Source organism: Canis aureus, chromosome 5 (genome assembly GCF_053574225.1).
Source record: "Canis aureus isolate CA01 chromosome 5, VMU_Caureus_v.1.0, whole genome shotgun sequence".
In the NCBI taxonomy this organism is placed as follows: Eukaryota; Metazoa; Chordata; class Mammalia; order Carnivora; family Canidae; genus Canis; species Canis aureus.
The window spans coordinates 12,712,279-12,732,891 of NC_135615.1; the positions used below are offsets into that span (position 1 = coordinate 12,712,279).

At 34.6% G+C, this 20,613-nt stretch overlaps 1 protein-coding gene across 1 annotated transcript in view; it reads right to left on the reverse strand.

The window, feature by feature from the left end:
- Positions 1-20,613, reverse strand: part of MALRD1 (MAM and LDL receptor class A domain containing 1) — a 759,283-nt gene that overhangs the window by 220,672 nt on the left and 517,998 nt on the right. Inside the window, 2 exon segments of the mRNA XM_077896425.1 lie at positions 420-581; positions 8,695-8,823. Of these exon segments, the coding sequence (XP_077752551.1) occupies positions 420-581; positions 8,695-8,823 (291 nt within the window).

Genomic DNA, 20,613 nt, shown 5'->3' on the forward strand with positions numbered 1-20,613 from the left:
CTCTGCTCCTACACTTCAGAGGGACTGGAACCAAAGAGTTGGCCAACTACTGGCCATTGTGGCAGTAGGAGAACTCATTTTTCATTGCTCAGCTTTGCCTACTGCATGCATTAATCTGAATGTCTTCTACTCATTTCTGCCCCCAACTGGACACTTTATGAACACCATTAGGGGAGACTAGATAAAATCTGTGAGTCTCTTAAAATATGAGTCATGGATTTCCTTGCTGTAGCAATGTCAGTCTGTGTCTATTCAATAATTCAGAGGTTACAAAAAAGGACTAACTCTCTTTTCATGAAGCCTATAGAGCTCTACCCACACACAGACATAAGAAATGCTCTCTGATATTCATTCCAATAGTTAAGTAGATGTCCAGGAGTGAATCACTTGGCCTGTGTATCTCTGCTAGCTAGACTCACCTGGGATGTGATCAAAGTCTGGACTCAATGCTCCCATAGGAATTCTGTTGCCAATGGCCCAGTCCAAGTCATCTTGAGAGTCCTGAGTAAGACTGCAGTCTATGGTCCAGTTTCCTGAAGTTGTTTCAAAATTGCAACTTCCTGCTGTGCTTGTATAGTGGCCTAAGGAAATGAAAATTTTGATAAAGTGTTCTGGAAATGTATTTTACACTTGGTATTATACTACATTTGTGATTATTTAAAATTAGTGCATGCATATTTTAATGATTTATTAATAAATTTAAAGAACCAGGACATTTGCGCCCATTGGTAATATCAATTGCACATGTAGCTTTTTTTTTGTTGCTTTATCAGAAATTCTAGAGGCAGTGCATGGATATTGTCATTTATCCATGAAGGAGTTGTATGGATTGACTAATTATATCATAGATGATAAAACTGTGTCTACATATGAGCAATGAACATAATATTATGATAATATAGAGAAGTGGGGTCAAATAAGTCAATAGCTTAGTTGTCTAGAAGTTTAATTCAGTCCTCTATTCCCTCTGGTGTTTGAAGAGCATAGACCATTAGAGGGACAAAGTCATTAACTAAAAAAAATGGTGCCTCTGGAGAAGTAGAAATGGTAGAGGGCACAGACCCTCTCAGCATACCATACCAAGCATCCACATACAACATTTCAAAGTTAGCCACTAAATACTGGGTTCTTTTCTAAGAATTGATTGATAACTCATTAAAATTATGTTACTCATAATGAGAAAAATTACCAGATAATAGCTGAATGTCTACTACTTAGTCATCTGTGGAAATTATCATCACACAATTGATACCTACCTTCATTTTTCTTTTCTTTTTTTTCTTTTCTTTTTTGCAGAGGTTATTATTTTTGAGCATTCACTGTAAAACTGTGTTGTACAGACAGAATGTTTGCATGATTTAACCAGTATGAATCAATTGAGATTGTTATTGACTTTTCCTTCCTTTTTAGAAAGATGACATTTATGTTGCTTTTAATATTTCTTCTCCAGATTGTTTCCCGTTCATAACTTCCTCTTAACATAAAACTAATACCAGCATATAGAAACTGCATCAGAAGAAAACCATGCTGTTAAAATCGATACCAAACATATCACAAACAAGGTTTTAAATATTTCTACAGAAAATTTTCTGGATCCCTGACAATAGTTTCATTAATCAGTATTTATCTTCTCAGGCATGATTGCATCTTATCCCTAAAATCTAGAATTATTTTTAATTAACTGAATTTCTTTCATTCATTTGATATGACATAGATTGTATTTAATTTTATATGCTCATTTATGGGCTCTCTATATCCTCTTTTTATGTTTATTATTCCAGTATCATGATATAAGTAGGTTTATACTATGCTATACAATGTGGCTAAAGCAAGAAATCCAGTTTTCCAGGTGTTTAGCTAACACAACTGCAAACATGAAGAATCTTCCAATATAAATACGAAACAACCATTATGTATTCCTTAGAATGATGTCACAACAGGTTCTACACTATTACATTTTTACATAACTGACTCCCTACCACATAGGACCTATAAAAATTATTCTATCCTTTATGATTCTTTGTAACCACCCTTAAACCTTCTGTTCCACCTTATCTAACATATGACTTTATGTATGACTCTAAATATGTTGATATAATCAGGATCAATTCTCTTATATTTCATTCTCTCTACAGTTAAATTATGTCATTTTCTCTTTTCTAGGGCTAATCTCAGTTTATGATCTTAATACTTTATCAAGCATTCTATAGTTATTAGCATTCTACAGCTCCGTTTTTTTTTTCTGTTAGAGATAAAGATAGAGTCCTTTAATCTCACATTTTCTACAATTCATTTCTTATAACTTGTAGACATAGCCAGGGTACAGTGCCCCACTTGATTTAATTTTATATGCTTAAATTTCTCAATCTGTATAACTTTCACTCATCCTTTTCCTTGGTACTTCACACTTTAATGCAGATGACCTACAAATCTACAGCCAGGATGGAATGCAGGTGTTTATCTTCAAATGCCTGTTGAATATTCCACTTAGAAAATGCAACTGCTATCTCAAAACCAAAAAGCCTAAAATGAACTCATCATTCACCTCTGCAAATGAGTTCTTCTCATTGAGATTATTGATTAAATTCAGAGCATGGATCTTCACTCTTCTTTTAAAGATCTTACCTTTGGAGTTATCTTTGATTCTATATTCCTCATTTCCATATTCAATCTACCACCAACACTTGTAGGTTATCCCTTTGAGAGCTTAAATCACTCTTTCCCTTGGTCTATAATCCCTATTCCACTTCCATTGGTCCAAGCCCCTAGTTTATTTCAAGAGTTCTTTTCCTTTTTCAGTAGAGCCTTCATTGTATCAACTCCACAAGCCCAAACAACATCAATCATCTTTAAGAATGCTCTTGAGTTACTTCCATTGCTCAAAATATCAGGTTTTTTGCATCGTTTAATATACTCTCCTAAACCCTTTGTATTGCATATAAGAACTGTTCCTTTGATGCAGAATGTTTTTGAAATGGAATCTTAAAATTGCGTCTATGCCAACCAAATTTTTCAGAAAATTTTTTCTTAAATAAAAACTGATTTTTCCCAACTTTTATGTTTCCTCTCCTTTTTAAATGTTTCTCTAGCAGCTGGGTGTTCATTTATCAGTCATTCCTTCTCTTTCTTGTGGAGGACAGAACTGTATTTTGTTTGACTCTTCAATTTCTTTCACTCAGATAGCCAGAGATGACTTATAATTTATCTAAGCAATCGTGATGTGCAGTGTTCTCTTTTTCCTCATCTTGATTAGTTTAGCCATAGTCCTTGGGATACAATTCTAGACGAGTCTTATTCTGGAAAAGGTAAGTAGGAAAAGTTTGTCTTGCAGTTAAAAACAAATCAAAGGAAAGAAAAACCATTTGTTCTTCCTCAGGATATTGCTGTAAAGACATAATCCTTGGGATTGAAGAGTTTATATGAATAGCTGACCTTATTACAAAGTTAGTTATATGAAGATGGCACAGGATAAAGGGAGGAGCAGTCCACGTGGTTCTAATCTTTTGATAACAGAAATTGCTAAAATTAACCAGCTCTAGGGCTCCTTGCTTTTGACCTCTATGTGAGATAATACATTTTCCTTATTGTATTAGTTAAAAATGCAGTTGGTTCCAAGTAACTGAAAACTCAAGTACGAGGAGCTGAAACAGACAGGAATTAATTCATCTCAATTAAAAAGAAGCCAGGAAGTTGTCCATTTAAGGTTGGTATTGCGGTTCAACTATGTGGTTGTGAAGCACATATTTTCCATCTGTTCTTTCTGTCATCTTGTCATCCTCAAGCTCATTCATGGTTGCAAGATGATTTTGGTTCTTCCTAGTATCACGTTTTTTTTTTTAATTAATTAATTTATTTATTTATTTATTTATTTATTTATTTATTTATTTATTTATTTTTATGATAGTCACACAGAGAGAGAGAGAGAGAGAGAGGCAGAGACACAGGCAGAGGGAGAAGCAGGCTCCATGCACCGGGAGCCTGACGTGGGATTCGATCCCGGGTCTCCAGGATCGCGCCCTGGGCCAAAGGCAGGCGCCAAACCACTGCGCCACCCAGGGATCCCCTCTTCCTAGTATCACATGTTATTCAAGGAATTGAAAGAAGTGGGAAGAGGAAAGGAGAAAAGACTTTTTTCCCCTAGTCTGGTGTTTTTCTTTCAAATTGCCACATTATCTCATTGGCCTCTGGTGGCTACAAGGAAGTCTGGAGAAGATGGTATTTGTAGTTGGTCACAATGCCAACCCAAATAAAATTGGGGGTTCTGTTTTTAAGAAACAAAAAGGGGTACAGGCAATCAATAGGAACTATCATGATGTTAACTAGTTAGGTTTGAAGATTCTGCTACAAGTATATTAATCAATTTATCTCCTTCATGCCACCTAGTAAATCATACTTATATTTGAATGTTCAGCTTACATCCTATTTTTCCCTTTCCAGCCCATAACAGAGTATATGTGCATGTGTGTTTTATGGCACTTAACATTGATTATAATTTCTATTCATTTGGAAATTCATTACTTCTTTATTGTGGATTGTCATTGTAATGTTTACCATTGAATCACTATAAACATTTCCATGTGGGCAGTATCACTACTGAACTGTTACATCCATAAGTAATTCTATATATAACTGTTAAATGGTAAATGATACAAGGAACTTTGTACTATTTCTTGATGATGATTATTGTGGTCAGTATTTTCAAAATGGTTATTGCTTTTGATAAAATATTTTCTAAATTGTGATATTTGCCATAATTTCTCAAATTGATTCAAAGCAGTACCAACAATGTTTAAACAAATAGCATTTTCCCAGTGGTATGATTAATGTAAATACTGATCAACTTACTCATATATTTTTAAGAACTGGCCCTATAATTAGTTATTTTTAATTCATCATATTCACATATCTGCCTTAGTTTGCTATACCACAATGCATAAGACAGGGATATTTAATACTTTCTCCTCAGCATGAAATGGCCTCATAGAGTGCTGCATTGAGAACAATTTTGAAAAATCTGGGTTCAGTGGGAAAGAAGGCTATGGATAATGATGTTTGCAACTGTTGTAAAAGGCAGCAGAGAATAGAGAATACACCCACCCACACCCTGCACATCTCTGGCCTAGAATACAAGGCACACTTAATACAGACTTGAGGGAATAATTTTCTTCCATGTCAGAAAAGAACACTTTTTTTAACTGTTTCTTTGAAAAAGAACTTAACTGTTTCTTAACTGTTAACTGTTTCTTTGAAAACTTAACTGTTAAGTTTAACAGTTAAGTTAAACTTAACTGTTTCTTTGAAAAAGAATCAATTTCATTTATTCTAAACCACAAATTTTTGCAACAGGAGTTAGAGATGCAAAGAAAATATTTATCTTTGTTTATAACTTATAGTAAAAGTTTACTTATGAAGAATTCCTGAACTTATATAAATTACATGTAATACATCCACTAAGACTAACAAATTTCAAGAGTATAAAAATAATGAAATAGAAGAGGCTAACATTATTAATCCTAGAAGACTGAACAAATATACTCTTTACATCATTTAATTCTAAAAGTGCTCTATAGAATGGATGTGATTTATAATATATCTAATATAAAGATAAGGAAATGAATCTCAGAATTTAAATAATTGCTCAACATGTAAGGGTCAATATCAAAATGAAGACTTCAGTTTAATAAACCAAAGGTCCATTTTTCCTTTATATTTGTCCAAAGGTCATTTTGAAAATTTTGTAACTTACTTCATCATCCACAACAGATTATCTGATTGCAGGAACCTAACCCTGATGCCTCCAATGCATTCAAAAGACTAACAAAAAATACTGATGAAATCAATTTGTAGAATCAATGAGTCACCTGTATCCCCCTGTGTGTTTTGTAATGCTCCTTTTGGATTTGGACAAAGTCTATCAAAGGTCTTAAGGAAAGTGACTATTTCATTTGTCAACATATTGTTTTAATTTTAATACAATAAAATACTGCATACAGTTGGACACCAAAGCTGTAGGTAACATAAACAAATATGAGTATGCAACTGACTCAGGTTCTGAAAATCAAAACTTTCTTCTTGTATTTTTATATCAATACAAAGAGCTGTGGGAAAAATAAAAATCATATGTGGCAGTCTGAGAGAAAAAATGAGTGAAGCCAAGGGGGAAAAAAAGCAGCATTCACATTTGAAAAAGCAAAATACTTAGTAACTGTTTATGTTTTACAAGCCAATATTTATGTTGCATGGGCACATGGATGCACATATGCACATGTGAGCTCACACACACACTATATTCTTCATTAGTACTCACCAAATAAACTGTGATAGTCTTTTTATTAATGGCACAGGTTACATTTCAAAAGTAATCATAGTTCTTTTATGACCAACTTTTTCAAAAAGCAAAGAAACTATATTTTAATATATCCCCCAGTTCCCTCCCAAAGTAAAAAGTTAGTTTCTGAAGTCTAAGAAAATGTCTTAACTTTATATATTCAATATTTAGAAAGTTGTTCCTAGACCATGCTAAGGATAGGAATAAATGGAAGAATGTATTTTTTATATAAACATTTCCAATACATGTGCATCTTAAAATGAGAGGAAGAAAACTTACTTTCTGTAACTCTTTTTTCTATGTGCATGTGACAGCTGTCCTTTCCACTCACTGGATTATGCATGTCGATGTCATTATGTTCAAATTATTTTTCCTTTAGAATCTTCATTTTATTTTGATGGTGGTTTTTAAATATTCTACTTGTTATGCCTAGTGGGAAAAAGAGTGATTCTGCAAATGTTTTGGAGCGTTTTTTTTTAGAGCTCCATTGGAATCCGTTCTCGACAGTCAGTATCAAAACTGTATTTTTTGATGTACTTTTAAAAAGCTAGAACGAACAGTTGGGAAAAAAAACTAACCTATATTAAATATGTAGGCTTTTTAAAAAAGAACAGCAGAAAGTATTTTTCAATGTATTATAAATTTCATTTGAGAATACATATATTATAAAGGGAATACACAATAATTTATAAAATTAAGTTTATAATACTGTGGCATTGATAGTAGTTTTAGGAAGTGCCAGTGATTTTCACTCCCTTTTACACTTTGACTTAAATTTAAAATATAGCATTAATGTGTTAAGAAATTTAAGCCCATCACAGAAAGACAAATACGGTATGATTCCAAATACTGTCTTTGATATCTAGATTGTCAACTGCATAGAATCAGAAAATCAAACAGTGGCTTTCAGGGGTGAGGACAGAAGATGGAGGATTATTGTTTAATGGGTATAAAGTTTCAATTTTTCCAGATGAAAAATGTTCTGGAGATGAAGGGTGGTGATGTCTGTACAACAATCCAAATATATTTAATGCCACTGAACTATACAGTTAGGAATGGCTAAAATGGTAAATTGTATAATATGTATATTTTACCACAATTTTATAAATGTAATATATGCAAAAAAAGATAAACTTCTGAGGCATCATTACTATAAGATCCTAAGGAATAAAAATGACATTCAGTTAAAAATAAAATTTAAACATGACTTCTGTGGTACTCCCTTCCTGTACATACATGACATTTTCTCAAAGGTGGAGTCTATCCCTTTAATCTCTTTGAATCTAAGCTAGACATTTTAATTTGCCTGACTAGATTAGGTTAGATTAGAAAGAGCCAAGAGTGACAGTTTAGAATTTCTAAGGCTGTATCATAGGAATTCTTCTTGTCTTTTCTGTGACTTTTGGAATGCTTACTCTTGAGAGGGCATTTACTCTGTTAAAAGCCAATCCCATGCAAGATATCTGACTGTCCTATGACAGCTCCTTTATGGAAAGCCCAAGCCACATTAGATTACCCTGGAGGATGAGATGTTATGTCAAGACAGACAGAGAGACCAAAGAGTACCGATGCACCAAACATGGAAGGGATGAAGCCATTTTGAAAGTGACCCTCCAGTTTCAGCTCTTCCAGCTGGAGCCATGTGGATGAGAAATGACTTGTCTCGCTGATTCCTTTTTTTTGAGGCTACTAACTTTTAGGGTAGTTTGCTATTTGCTATACAGCAAACACTAACTGCAACAGGTAGCCTGAATGGTAGCGAGGTTCTCTATGAATGCTCATCACTAAGAAATAGGAAATAAAAATGTTTGCCGATTTAAATATATGTTCATGTTTTAAAACTACATACTTGGTTTTTCACATGACTTGGAGATATCACTTGAATTAAAGTTTGAATAAAGAAATGAAAGTGCCCAATCTAGTTCTCTTTTCCCAGAGCAATATAGTTGATAAAATTAATCATTAAACTAGTATTCATTTGACGTGTTCATTTTTAGCCTCATCTATAAAATTAACCATCTTCTGGAAAAGGAAATGAAAATCAATAAAGAAATGTAAACGGATAGGTCAGTTTCTGGCAATTAAAATTCTGACACCTCCTCCCATGCAGTTCTGCACAATGACACATTGCAACTTTTTTGTGACAAGATTGGCTGCAGCTTTTAGTATAGGGGTAAAACTGTTGACAGGGCTGCAATTTGGCTATGTGTATAGTGAAGTGGGAAAAAAACTGTTTTGGCTATTTTAAATATACTCTAGTGCATGAAAAGAACATTTCCTCCCTGTCATCGATGCCAATGTGTTCCTTTCCTTAAAAAGTGAAATCTGTGCTGAATGCTCGCATCAGAGCAGCCAAATCCACTTACCACAGTGAGCCTCATCAGATCCATCAGAGCAGTCTGGTTTATAGTCGCAGATAAGGTGGGATGCAATATACTTCTTGTCGTGGCACAAGAAATCAGTGGCTTCTGGACAAATCTCTGAAGTCTCTCCCACTGGGAAAAAAACAAAAACAAGGTCATTTTTATAATATTTCATTCAATTTTAATATTCGTTTTAGTGGTTTTATAGATTCTATACTTAAATAGGTTACTGATTTTAATAGCTGTCCAAGGCAGACTTCTAGATACCTCCCTACTCTCAGTCCCACGTCCAATTTTTCAGCTACTTCTATAGGCTGTGCTTTCAAAATCATCCATTCCCTAAATCCAGTGTCTTAATCCAGACACTAAAAATGTTTTGCTTTTGGTTTCTGCTTAGTTTTCTAGTCTCATTTTCTGCAACTGACCTCATAAGTGCCTGCACCAAAACTACAGTATTTCCTACTACTGAAGGTTTCATAAATAAACCACTTGCTCTCATCTTTCTATGTGTGCACCCATGCTACTTCCTTTACCTACACTGACCATTTCCTCTTGTGCTCCTGCTGGTCTGCTCAACCTCAAGACTCAGGGAAACAGCTTCTTTCTTCCCTCGTTTTGCCTTTTCTTTGTCAGCCAAGCCCCAGGTTGGGTACTCTGTTTCATGCCAGCCAAGAACCTTTCCATTCCTATGTTAACTGTTTGCCATCTCTTATAAGAGCCATATTATATGTCTGTCTGACCCTCCAGACTCCAAGCCCCTTAGAAACAGGAGTGTGGGATGTGTTTTTAGGCTAAACATAGTACCTAATCCATAGTTTGTGCTTAATAAACTATGGGTATAATTACTGAAGGCATAATGCCTTCATTTACAGGAAGCTTAGGAATATAAGTAGAATTTGCAAAGCAAGTCACACTTTTTAATTGAAGTATAATTAACATACAGTATTATATTAGTTTTAGGTGTACAATACAGAGATTCACCAATTCTTATTTTTTTAAGGATTTTATTTATTCATTCCTGAGAGACACACAGAGAGAGAGAGAGATACAGACAGAGGGAGAAGCAGGCTTCTCATAGGGAACTCGATGTGGGACTAGATCCCCAGACAAGGATTACGACCTGAGCCAAAGGCAGATGCTCAACCACTGAGCCACCCAGGCTTCCCAGATTCACCAATACTATGTATTACTCAACGGTCATGTAAGTGTATTCTTAATTCCACTTATCTCTTTCATCCTCCGTCACCCCCATTGATACACTTCCTCCCTGGTAACATTATTTTGTTCTGTGTGTTTAAGAGTCTGTTTTTTGTTTGTCTCTTTTTTTCCTTGTTTATTGGGTTTCTTAAATTCCACATATGAATGAAATCATATGATTGTTTTTCTCTGACTTATTTCACTTAGCATTATACCCTCTAGTTCCACCCATGTTGTTGCAAATGGCTGAATAATATTCCATTGTGTCTGTCTATATTTATATAATATATATATATATAATGAATGAATGGATGTACATCTTTATGTATAGGGTATGGGGTGTGTGTGTGTGTGTATCACATCCATTTATCTACAAATGGATGCTTGAATTGCTTCAATACCTTGGCTATTGTAAATAATGCTGTAACAAACATAAGAGTGAATATATCTTTTTGAATAATTGTTTTCATTTGCTTTGGATAAATATCTAGTAGTAAGATTACTGGATCATGTGATAATTTACTTTTAAGTTTTTAAGGCACCTCTACACTGTTTTCTACTGTGGCTGTGCCACTCTTCATTCCCAACAGTGCACAAGGATTGTTTTTCTCCATATTCTTGGCAACATTTGCTATTCCTTTATGTCTGTGCTTTGTTTTAGTTTTTTGCCATTCTAACAGGTATAAAGTGGTATCTCATTGTTTTGATTTGCATTTCCCTGATGATTAATAATGCTGACCTCTGTCCATTTTTTAATGTGATTATTTGTCTTTTTGGTGTTGAGTTTTTTTTTGGGGGGGTTAATACAAAATAATTTATTTTGTGTTTGATACCAAATGAGACTATAAGGGTGATGGTGCTTATGCCCATATGCCATCCCCAGGTGAAGTGCTCTAGGCTTCTGGCTCACTCTGCTACCTAAGAAGGTCCTAAAGGGGGAAAGGAGAAAAAATGAGTGGGAAATATCAGAAAGGGAAACAGAACATGAAAGACTCCTAACTCTGAGAAACGAACTAGGGGAGGTGGAAGGGGAGGTGGGCAGGGAGTGGGGGTGACTGGGTGAAGGTCACTGAGGGGAACATTTGACAGGATGAGTACTGGGTGTAATTCTATATGTTGGCAAATTGAACATCAATAAAAAATAAATTTATATATATAAAAAAACAAAGATACAGATGCAGTGAAATGCCAGGACACCTGCACCCCGATGTTTATAGCAGCAATATCCACAGTAGCCAAACAGTAGAAGGAGCCTCAGTGTCCATTGAAAGATGAATGGATAAAGAAGATGTGGTCTATGTATACAATGAAATATTACTCAGCCATTAGAAATGACAAATACCCACCATTTGCTTCGATGTGGATGGAATTGGAGGGCATTATGCTGAGTGAAGGAAGTCAATTGGAGAAGGACAAACATTATATGGTCTCATTCATTTGGGGAATATAAAAATTAGTGAAAGGGAATAAAGGGGAAAGGAGAAAAAATGAGTGGGAAATATCAGAAAGGGAGACAGACCATGAGAGACTCCTAACTCTGGGAAACAAACTAGGGGTGGTGGAAGGGGAGGTGAGCAGGGGTCGGGGTGACTGGTTGAAGGGCACTGATGGGGGCACTTGATGGGATGAGCACTGGGTGTTATTCTATATGTTGGCAAATTGAACATAAATAAAAAATAAATTTACAAAAAAAAAAAAACTGAAAAACGTCCACTTCCTGTAAGTTCTTCCTATATTTTGAATATTAACCCCTTATCAGATATGTCATTTTAAAATATCTTTTCCCATTGAGTAGATTGCTTTTTGGCCTTGTTGATGGTTTTCTTTGCTGTTCATAAGCTTTTTATTTTGGTTTAGTTTGCTTTTGTTTCTCTTGACTGAGGAGACATAACTAAAAAAATATCTCTACGGCTGATGTCAAAGAAATTACTGCTCATGTTTTCTCCTAGGAATTTTATGGTTTCAAGTTTCATATTTAGGTCTTTAATCCATTTGGGTTTATTTTTGTGTTGGTTTAAGAAAGTGGTCCAGTTTCTTTCTTTTCCATGTAGTTGTCCAGTGTTCTCAATACCATTTGTTGAAAAGACTCTTTTCCCCATTATATATTTTTATCTCTTCTGTTGTAGATTGACAACATAAGTGTGGGTTTATTTCTAGGCTTTCAATTATATTTTATTGATCAATATGCCTATTTTTTGTACCATTACCATACCATTGTGGTTACTATGGCTTTACAGTGCACCTTGAAATCTGGGATTGTTATGCCTTCAGATTTGTTTTCTTTATCAAGACTAGTTCAGCTATTTGGGTATTTTGTGGTTCCATATAAATTTTAGGAATACTTGTTCTAGTTCTGTGAAAAATGTCATTGGTATTTTGATAGGGGCTGTATTAAATCTGTAGATCCTTTGAGTAGTATGGTCACTTTACCAATATTCACAGGTAAATTCTACCAAACATTTAAAGAGTTAAGGTCAATTCTTCTCAAACTATTCCAAAAAATAAAACAGGAAGGAAAGCTTCCATATTCATTCTACAAGGCCAGCTTTACTCTGATACTGAAACCAGATAAAGACTATACCAAAAAAGAGAACTACAGGCTCATATCTCTGAACATAGATGTAAAAATCTTCAACAAAATGTTAGCAAACTGAATCCAGAAATACATGAAAAAAAAAAAAAAGATTCACCACAATCCAGTGGGATGTATGTATTCCTGGGATGCAAGTGTGGTTTAATAGTCATAAATCAATCAACATGATACATCAGATAAATAAGAGACAGACAAAAACCATGTTATCATTTCAAGAGATGCAGAAGAAGTATTTGACAAACTACAGCATACATTCAGGATTTTATCAACAAAGTAGATTCCGAGGGAACATAGCTCAACATAATAAAAGCTATATAGGAAAAATCCACAGCTAATATCATCTTCAAGGGAGAAAAACTGAGAGCTTTTCATCTAAGATCAGGAAAAGGATGTCCACTCTTACCATTTTTATTCAAGGTAGTACTGAAAGCACTAGTCATAGCAATCAGACAAGGAAATAAAAGATTCATATTGGTAAGGAAGTAAAACTTCTACTATTTGCAGATGAAATGATACCAATAGAAAACACCAGAGACTCCACTCGGAAACTGCTAGAACTAATAAATGAATTCAGAAAAGTCACAGGATGCAAAATTAATATACAAAAATGTTGCATTTCTATACCCTAATAATAAAGTAGCAGAAAAAAGTTAAGAAAGTAATCTCAAAAAAAAGAAAAGAATATCATTTATAATTGCACCCAAAATAATAAAATACCTAGGAAGAAATTTAACCAAGGAGTTGAAAGACCTGTACTCTGAAAACTATAAAACACTGATAAAAGAAATTGAAGATGATATCCAAAAAATGGAAAGATATTCCATTCCCATGTATTTGAAGAACCAATATTGTTAAAAGTCCATATTACCCAAAACAATCTATAGAAATTTGCGTATTTGAATATAATTTTAAATCACAGGAAGTCCAATGATGATACTTCATACCTTTAAAGATCTACATGAAAGGTCCCAAATTATTTTATCTTGTTCAACAAATTAAATAAAGCTCATGATTCCTTTGTTACCTAGATTATTATAGGTCCAGAGCTGATGTGCCTGTGGTGAGGGTAATTTACTCAAAGTTAGGTAGTATTTCCATGAAGAAAAATAGCTAATCTCACAGATTTGATAAAAATGCAAGTTTTAACTTGTGTAATTTCCAGAAATAATTTACCAGTAAAATGTAGTATAAATACAGAGAATGAAGAGAAGCCATCTAAGAAAATGGCAAATATTTTAACTGTGGGCATCATCAAGAGAAAGAAAGAAAGGTCATGTACATTGAGTAGAATCTTTGCCAGATAATTTTTAATTAACACTAGTGAGAATTTATAGTTAACCCAGAGCAGAATGTGGACATTATTTAGTATGCAACTCTATGCATTGGGGATTATTTTATTTCTCCATGCCATAGGCTATGAAGCCATATATAATTACTCCATAGAGGAAAGGTGTTTTGACTTTAAATAATTCATTCTTTAGTTTTTAAAAGTGACTAAAATAGACTACATCTCTAAATGAAGCTTATTTCTTAATATAGAATAGCAATGACATGAAAAGAAATCAAGTCAGTGATTTGAACTGCAGTAAAGAAAGCAATAACGAGAATTTTTATAGCATAGGCATCGCACCGAGAAAAAAGAAAAGTGCCTACGATTCTAACAAAAGTAGATCTTTAAGACAAGAATGTAGTCAGACAGTTGTTAACAAAAACATTGTAGTAAACAGAAAAGGCAGATTATGTTAGTGGGAATGTATGTAGCCATTTTCAATTTCCTAATTCAGTATGTAGCCATTTTCAATTTCCTAATTCAGTCAAAATGATTAAGTAGCACCTACTCACCTGGTTGACAAATATGTAGAATGAGAGATAATCTTACTTATTTATAGTTAATGATATAAGAATGGGAAGAACATCGGTGCTCATTATAGTTAAAGATAATCTGGTGGCAGTGGGTTATGTAAAAAAAATACTAAACTGAATATTTATTTTAGAAAAAACAAAAGTTGAGGTGCCTGAGTGGCTCAGTCAGTTAAGCATCTGACCCTTGATTTCAGCTCAGGTCATGATCTCAGGTGAGTGATCTCAACATGGAGCCTATGTATTAAGATTCTCTCCCTCTCCCTTTGCCCCTACCCACTTTAACTTTTGAAGGGGGGAAAAAAAGAAAATAAAAAAGAAAGAAAGAAAAAAAGATGACAGGAATCCTAAAGACCTAAAACTAAAGCATGACAAACTGAAAAATCCTACCAACAAGAAAAGGTCTATAAAATAAGGTAGGTGAAATATTTACTCTAATAAAAACATGATGTATACATAAGACTAATTCATTATGGATTTGAACAAACTGTCACCAATCTGAAAGTGACTGCAGTTTAAAACTGGCTTTATTCTGCTTTGAAACAGAACTGACAGTCAAGAAGCTTTCGCCCCTTTAAATTTCTATTCGGATTAATATAGTTTTATATGCAGGGTTCGTTATACAGAACTAGATATAATCATTCTATAGATTGTATTTGTGGGCAAACATGGGTTTTACCGTCTTCTTCAAGTGATATTCAATATGCTCTGCAATTTCAGACAGTAAATTTCACATGGGCATTCATTTTTAAGCCCCTTCATTTCTTATATAGAACATACTAATCATATGCAAGATATAAAAGACATAATGGGCATATTTCCTGCCTTTCAAGACCATGCTATTTAGTTGGTAATGCCATGTCTTTGTAGATGACTCTGCTCTGACAGTTTCTCAGGTTTACCCTGTTTCTGATGACTTTTCCTAGAGTACTGGTCAAGTATTTTGTAGGATGCCTTTCTATGGGAGTTTGGGTTTTTTTGTTGTTATTGTTTTGTTTGTTTTCCTCTCAAGATAAGATAGAATTAATGGCTTTAGAAGTGCTATTTTCATCATGTAATGACAAATATATAACTATTAACACAGCTTGGGAGAGTTCACAATGAACTTGTTCACCTGCCCGGTGTAATGCTTGTGATGATTCTCCACTATAAGGCTCCCCTTCTATCCCTTTCCGTAAACATTCTTTGGAGGAAATCACTAGGTGTAGACCACCTAGTGGTCTACCACCCACTATGGGATCTATACTCCCCTCCTCCAGGGCAAGGAATCTACATAAATTATCTAGAATTTTTACACATGGGAAATTTGTCTCTTCTCTTTCATTTACTTATATATTCAGTAAATATTTATATCAGTTTAGACTCAGAATGGAGTATTTTATAATTTGAGTCATATTACGATGCAATTTTATTTTATTGCTCAAATTGTCCCAACTTGAGATCCCTGGGTGGTGCAGCAGTTTGACACCTGCCTTTGGCCCAGGGCGTGATCCTGGAGACCCGGGATTGAGTCCCACGTCGGGCTCCCTGCATGGAGCCTGCTTCTCCCTCTGCCTGTGTCTCTGCCTCTCTCTCTCTGTGTCTCTCATGAATAAATAAATCTTTAAAAAAAAAATTGTCCCAACTTTGGCAAAAAAGAGCTCTTTCAGTTGGCTTTTGTGTCCCTTTGACATACCCCATCAATATAGGCTTTTCTTTTTACACACTACCTTATTTTCTAGGACTATAAGTTGCTTTCAGCTCATCTTATATGTTTCCTGACCAAGTCCTACAATCAGTCATCAGCTGTTACTCCAAGAATCCCTGGTTCCTTTTATTGGAAAATGCTTTCAGAAGTCAAGCTCTGGGAACTAGTTTGATCCTTGCCACTGAGGTGTCTAAGTGTTTCTAAACTATAATGACTTGAAAAGTCATGCCATTTTTCAGTTATAAAATAATGATCAGTATTATCTCTTCAACTAGTGTCTTTCCCTAAGTCTCTACCTCTGTAGCTCCAATTAGCAAGTGTTGAATTTACTTATCTGATCCTCAGGGCTTCTTAATCACTATTTCATTACCCCCTCCCTCTTTATTGTGCTGCATTCTGGTGAGTAAACTCATATTTTTTTAGGATTGATTGATTTAGAGCATATGCAAGTAGAGGAGGGGCAGAGGGAGAGTCTTGAAGCAGACTTCCCACTGCGCACAGAGCTGGGGCTGATCTCATGACACATGACCTGAGAAGAAACCAAGAATCAGAGGCTTAACTTACGGAGCCACCCATTAATATGCCCAAACTCATATTAATTTGATTATTTACTCTTCAGTTGTGTCTCTAAACTCTTTGTTTCACTCTTCCATTGATGCTTATGTTCAGTTATAATTTATTCATTTCTAGAAGTTTAATTTTATTATTTTTATTTAACATCCTGCCTATTCTTTTTTCCATGCTTTCCCTTTTTCTGTATCATAATCTCACTAGCAGATGGCCCCAACAGGATAAATTTACACTGGATTCTGCACTGCCCTTGAAGTCTCCATGGTCCTAAAATTTTTAATATTAATTTATTGTGTTGGAATTCTCATTCTTACATCATCTACTATCCTATATGTGGTGTGGTACAATTTTACAGTTTTGGTTTTATGATGGTAACTCCTATTTCGTTTGTTTTTTCCAAGTCCCTAGACAAACAATAAATATCTGAGGCTTCCCTAAAAAGGACCAGGCTTTATGCAAAGGGTTCATATTTAGCTCTCTTGTTCTCCAACAGAATTAAAAAATCCAGTCCCCAGGTACCATATTCCATGTACAGGTCCCCATATCCTTTAGGCCACTAGGAAATTTGCTTTTCTACCTATGATCTCAGTTTTGAATCCCTTCTCATCATCCTGGGACTGGTATATTCTTCTCTTTTTTAAAATTTTAGAGTATTAGTTTGGGGTTTTAAAAAATATTTTTTTTTAATATTTTTATGTTTTAGTGAGTGGGAAACATATCCCATGATATAATTTTGTCGATTCTTCTTTAGTCTAAATTTCAATATAAATTTAATATCTAAAAACTGTTAATGTCTTAGGTTACATATTCTAAAAATAATCTCAAGAAAGCCCCATAAAACATTTTACCCAAGGGATGTTCTTTATTTAATATAAACATTATGCTACTCGCATTTTGTCCAATGGTAGATCTACACTTTTAAAAAATCCCTGAAATTGACATATACAACTCTTTGTATCTTGTGTTCACATAAAGGTAAACATATATCAGCATCTGAGTGCATTTACTGAAAGAGAAACAGGAAGATGCATTTGTCATGGCTGTAAGGAGGAACTTTTCCATAAACATGATTTTTTACTTGTTGATATGTGATTTGCTTGTCATTTGTCTGTTTTAACTTGTTGATAAATTATCATTTGGATAGTATTTATGGAAGGTATGTTTCAAAAGTTTTATCATTCTAAGTAAAAGTTTATGTCTAGTTAGAATTAGTACTAAACAGTAAATGTTGATTGCTAATGGGAAGTCCAAATATGAGGATCAAGATAATGATTTGAACCCCCATTCTTATAAACGCTCTGTGATCTTAGGTAAGCCATTTAATATTAATCTCTAAAATACTGAAAATCACTCTCTCATACAAAGTACTAAATGTTTACATCGAGTTATATCATCAACTTAGAAACTTTTATTCATTCCAAGCAGATGTATTGAGCAACTATCAGACAGCATGGTAGATACTACAATAGTTCTTACCTTTAAAGAATTTATAACCTAGTGATAAAAATTTATTAGTAAAACAGTATGTGTAGCACTATAATTGAAGATATTTATGTGTTGCTGTCAGAGAGCAATAAAAATTAGCCCTAGCTTCCAGTGTTGCATTAATAAATATTTAATAGTTATTTAGTTGATGGCCTTTCAAAGTGTCTATCATCTCAGCTACATTTAACCAAATAGAAAGACACACCAGACCATTTGATTGAGACAAAGCAATTCCTTTATGAATTTACTTTATAAAACTCCATTCTTCTCCAGTTCCTTAACAAGTAAGTTTGGCAACATATTGAAAATATGGAAGGTTCAGATCTATTGGATGGAAGAGCAACATCTTGTGTAGAAAAGAAAAAGGGCAAAATGCATTTTGGAAAAAAAATCATGCACCCCAAATCTTCCTTCACAGATGAGCTGCTTATTTCACTTGAGTGCTCTCTTGCTCTAGAAATGCTCTCAGGGGCAAGTTTGCAAATGAAAGGAGATCTCAACTCTGCTGACAGCTTAATATCGCATGACCAGTATTTTCAAACATCCGGAAATTAACAATACATCTCATAGTTTCTATTCAGCAGGACCATTTAAATCTATCTTATGTTAGAAAAATATGGTAGGTTTTAAGAAGGTCAATGCACATATCAAACAATTCTTAGCAAGACATCTGAAAATGCAACCCCAGTGATCTCTGTCATAGCAAAGTTCAGCTTGTGTTGAGATTATCAGAACTGTTATCAGAGTTACTGGACCATGTCTTGGTGTACAGTAAGAGTTTATGAACATATAAAAAATGAGATTCAACCCATGATGCACAGGGTCAAAGTGCCCGTTAAATGGAAAATCTCCTAATGACTTATTTTTTTCATGTTTTTACACAAAAAGGTGACTTTATGAACTGTTTCCGTTTGTCTGAAAGAAAATGATATATCTCAACCTCTCTTTTCAGACATGAGACTCAAATTTTCACTTTTATTTTTATTTTAGATCTAGATATATGTTAAATATCCAGTTTTCTTTGAATTCTTCATATTGTTTAAGAACAATAGATTGCGGAGCCCTAGGCAATATCTAAAATCAGTGACTTAAAGGTTTAGACAGAAAAACATTATTAGATGGCCTGAGAAGGAAGAAAAAATAATAAGGAAATAAAACACCACCAAGAACAAAACTCAGAATGTGATACTTTTATGCATGAATGCTTTTAGTGGTTTATGGATTCAGAAGTCCTCACCCATTCCCACCTCTTTTCTATTCTTCATATGCCAGGAACAGAACCTTTGTTCATCAATCTGATGAGTTCTGACTACCATTTTAAAAGAAGTATCAACCTTGGGATCCCTGGGTGGCGCAGCGGTTTGGCGCCTGCCTTTGGCCCAGGGCGCGATCCTGGAGACCCCGGATCGAATCCCACGTCGGGCTCCCTGGTGCATGGAGCCTGCTTCTCCCTCTGCCTGTGTCTCTGCCTCTCTCTCTCTCTGTGACTATCGTAAATAAAAAAAAAAAAAAAAAAAGAAGTATCAACCTTTCTATTTGGGACTTCAGTGTTACCTCTGGTATGGCCAAAAGGCCATCTATTCTGAAATCCTGTTTCTTGAGCTCTTTGCTAAAGGAATAACATTCCTAGTACTTTGCGATTTCTTCACCTTCCTTCTGATCTTGGCTTCTCTTTTAGGCCAACTCTTTTATTTATTTTTATTTTTAATTATTTACTTATTTTTGAGAGAGAGTGAACATGCACAGGTGCACACATGTGTGCATGTGGGGAGGGGGAGGAGAAGGAAAGATAATCTCAAGGAAGCCACAACCCCTCCAAGGAGCCTAATGCAGGGCTCTATCTCAGGACCCTGAAATCATGAGTTGAAATCAGGAGTTCAATGCTTAGCTGACTGACCTACCCAAATGCCCCTGACCAATCCTTAAATGCTAGCAGAACAAATTGTGATCCTGCTTTATTTCTCTTTCCTCTTCCTTGGGCATCATGGTTTTATCTGCCCCCTGGGGGCTGATGATCTGATATCCACATCCCAATCTATACCTTTTCCTGAATTTAGAAACTTACAATACATTTTCTATTGGATTTCTCTACAACATATCAGACACAATAAACCTAACAAAAAATGCATACACTTTCTTCTTTTGCCTACTACTTTATCTTTCCCACCTACTTGCTTCATAAATAAGCCTCGTAATTCCTACCTATGTCTGGTCTACAGATGCACATCTTTTTCATCTATTTCTTGCCCTTATTCAGGTTTCTATACTTTTACCCTAGAATTGTTAGCAAAAAAAAAAAAAATGATCTTGATTTTCTTTAGGTTAGTAAAATCGATTTCCAGGACAAGAACTAAAAAACAATGTAAGCAGTTAATTACAACTATTACTGATCTATCTTGATTCTATGGTAGATTAAGTGGGCTAAAGCGATGACTAATATATGTAATGAAAAACAATCCCATGGAGGAAAATGCATGGCCTTCTTAAAAATATAAGGTTCTAGAACCTCTCTGATTTTGGTACCATTCAT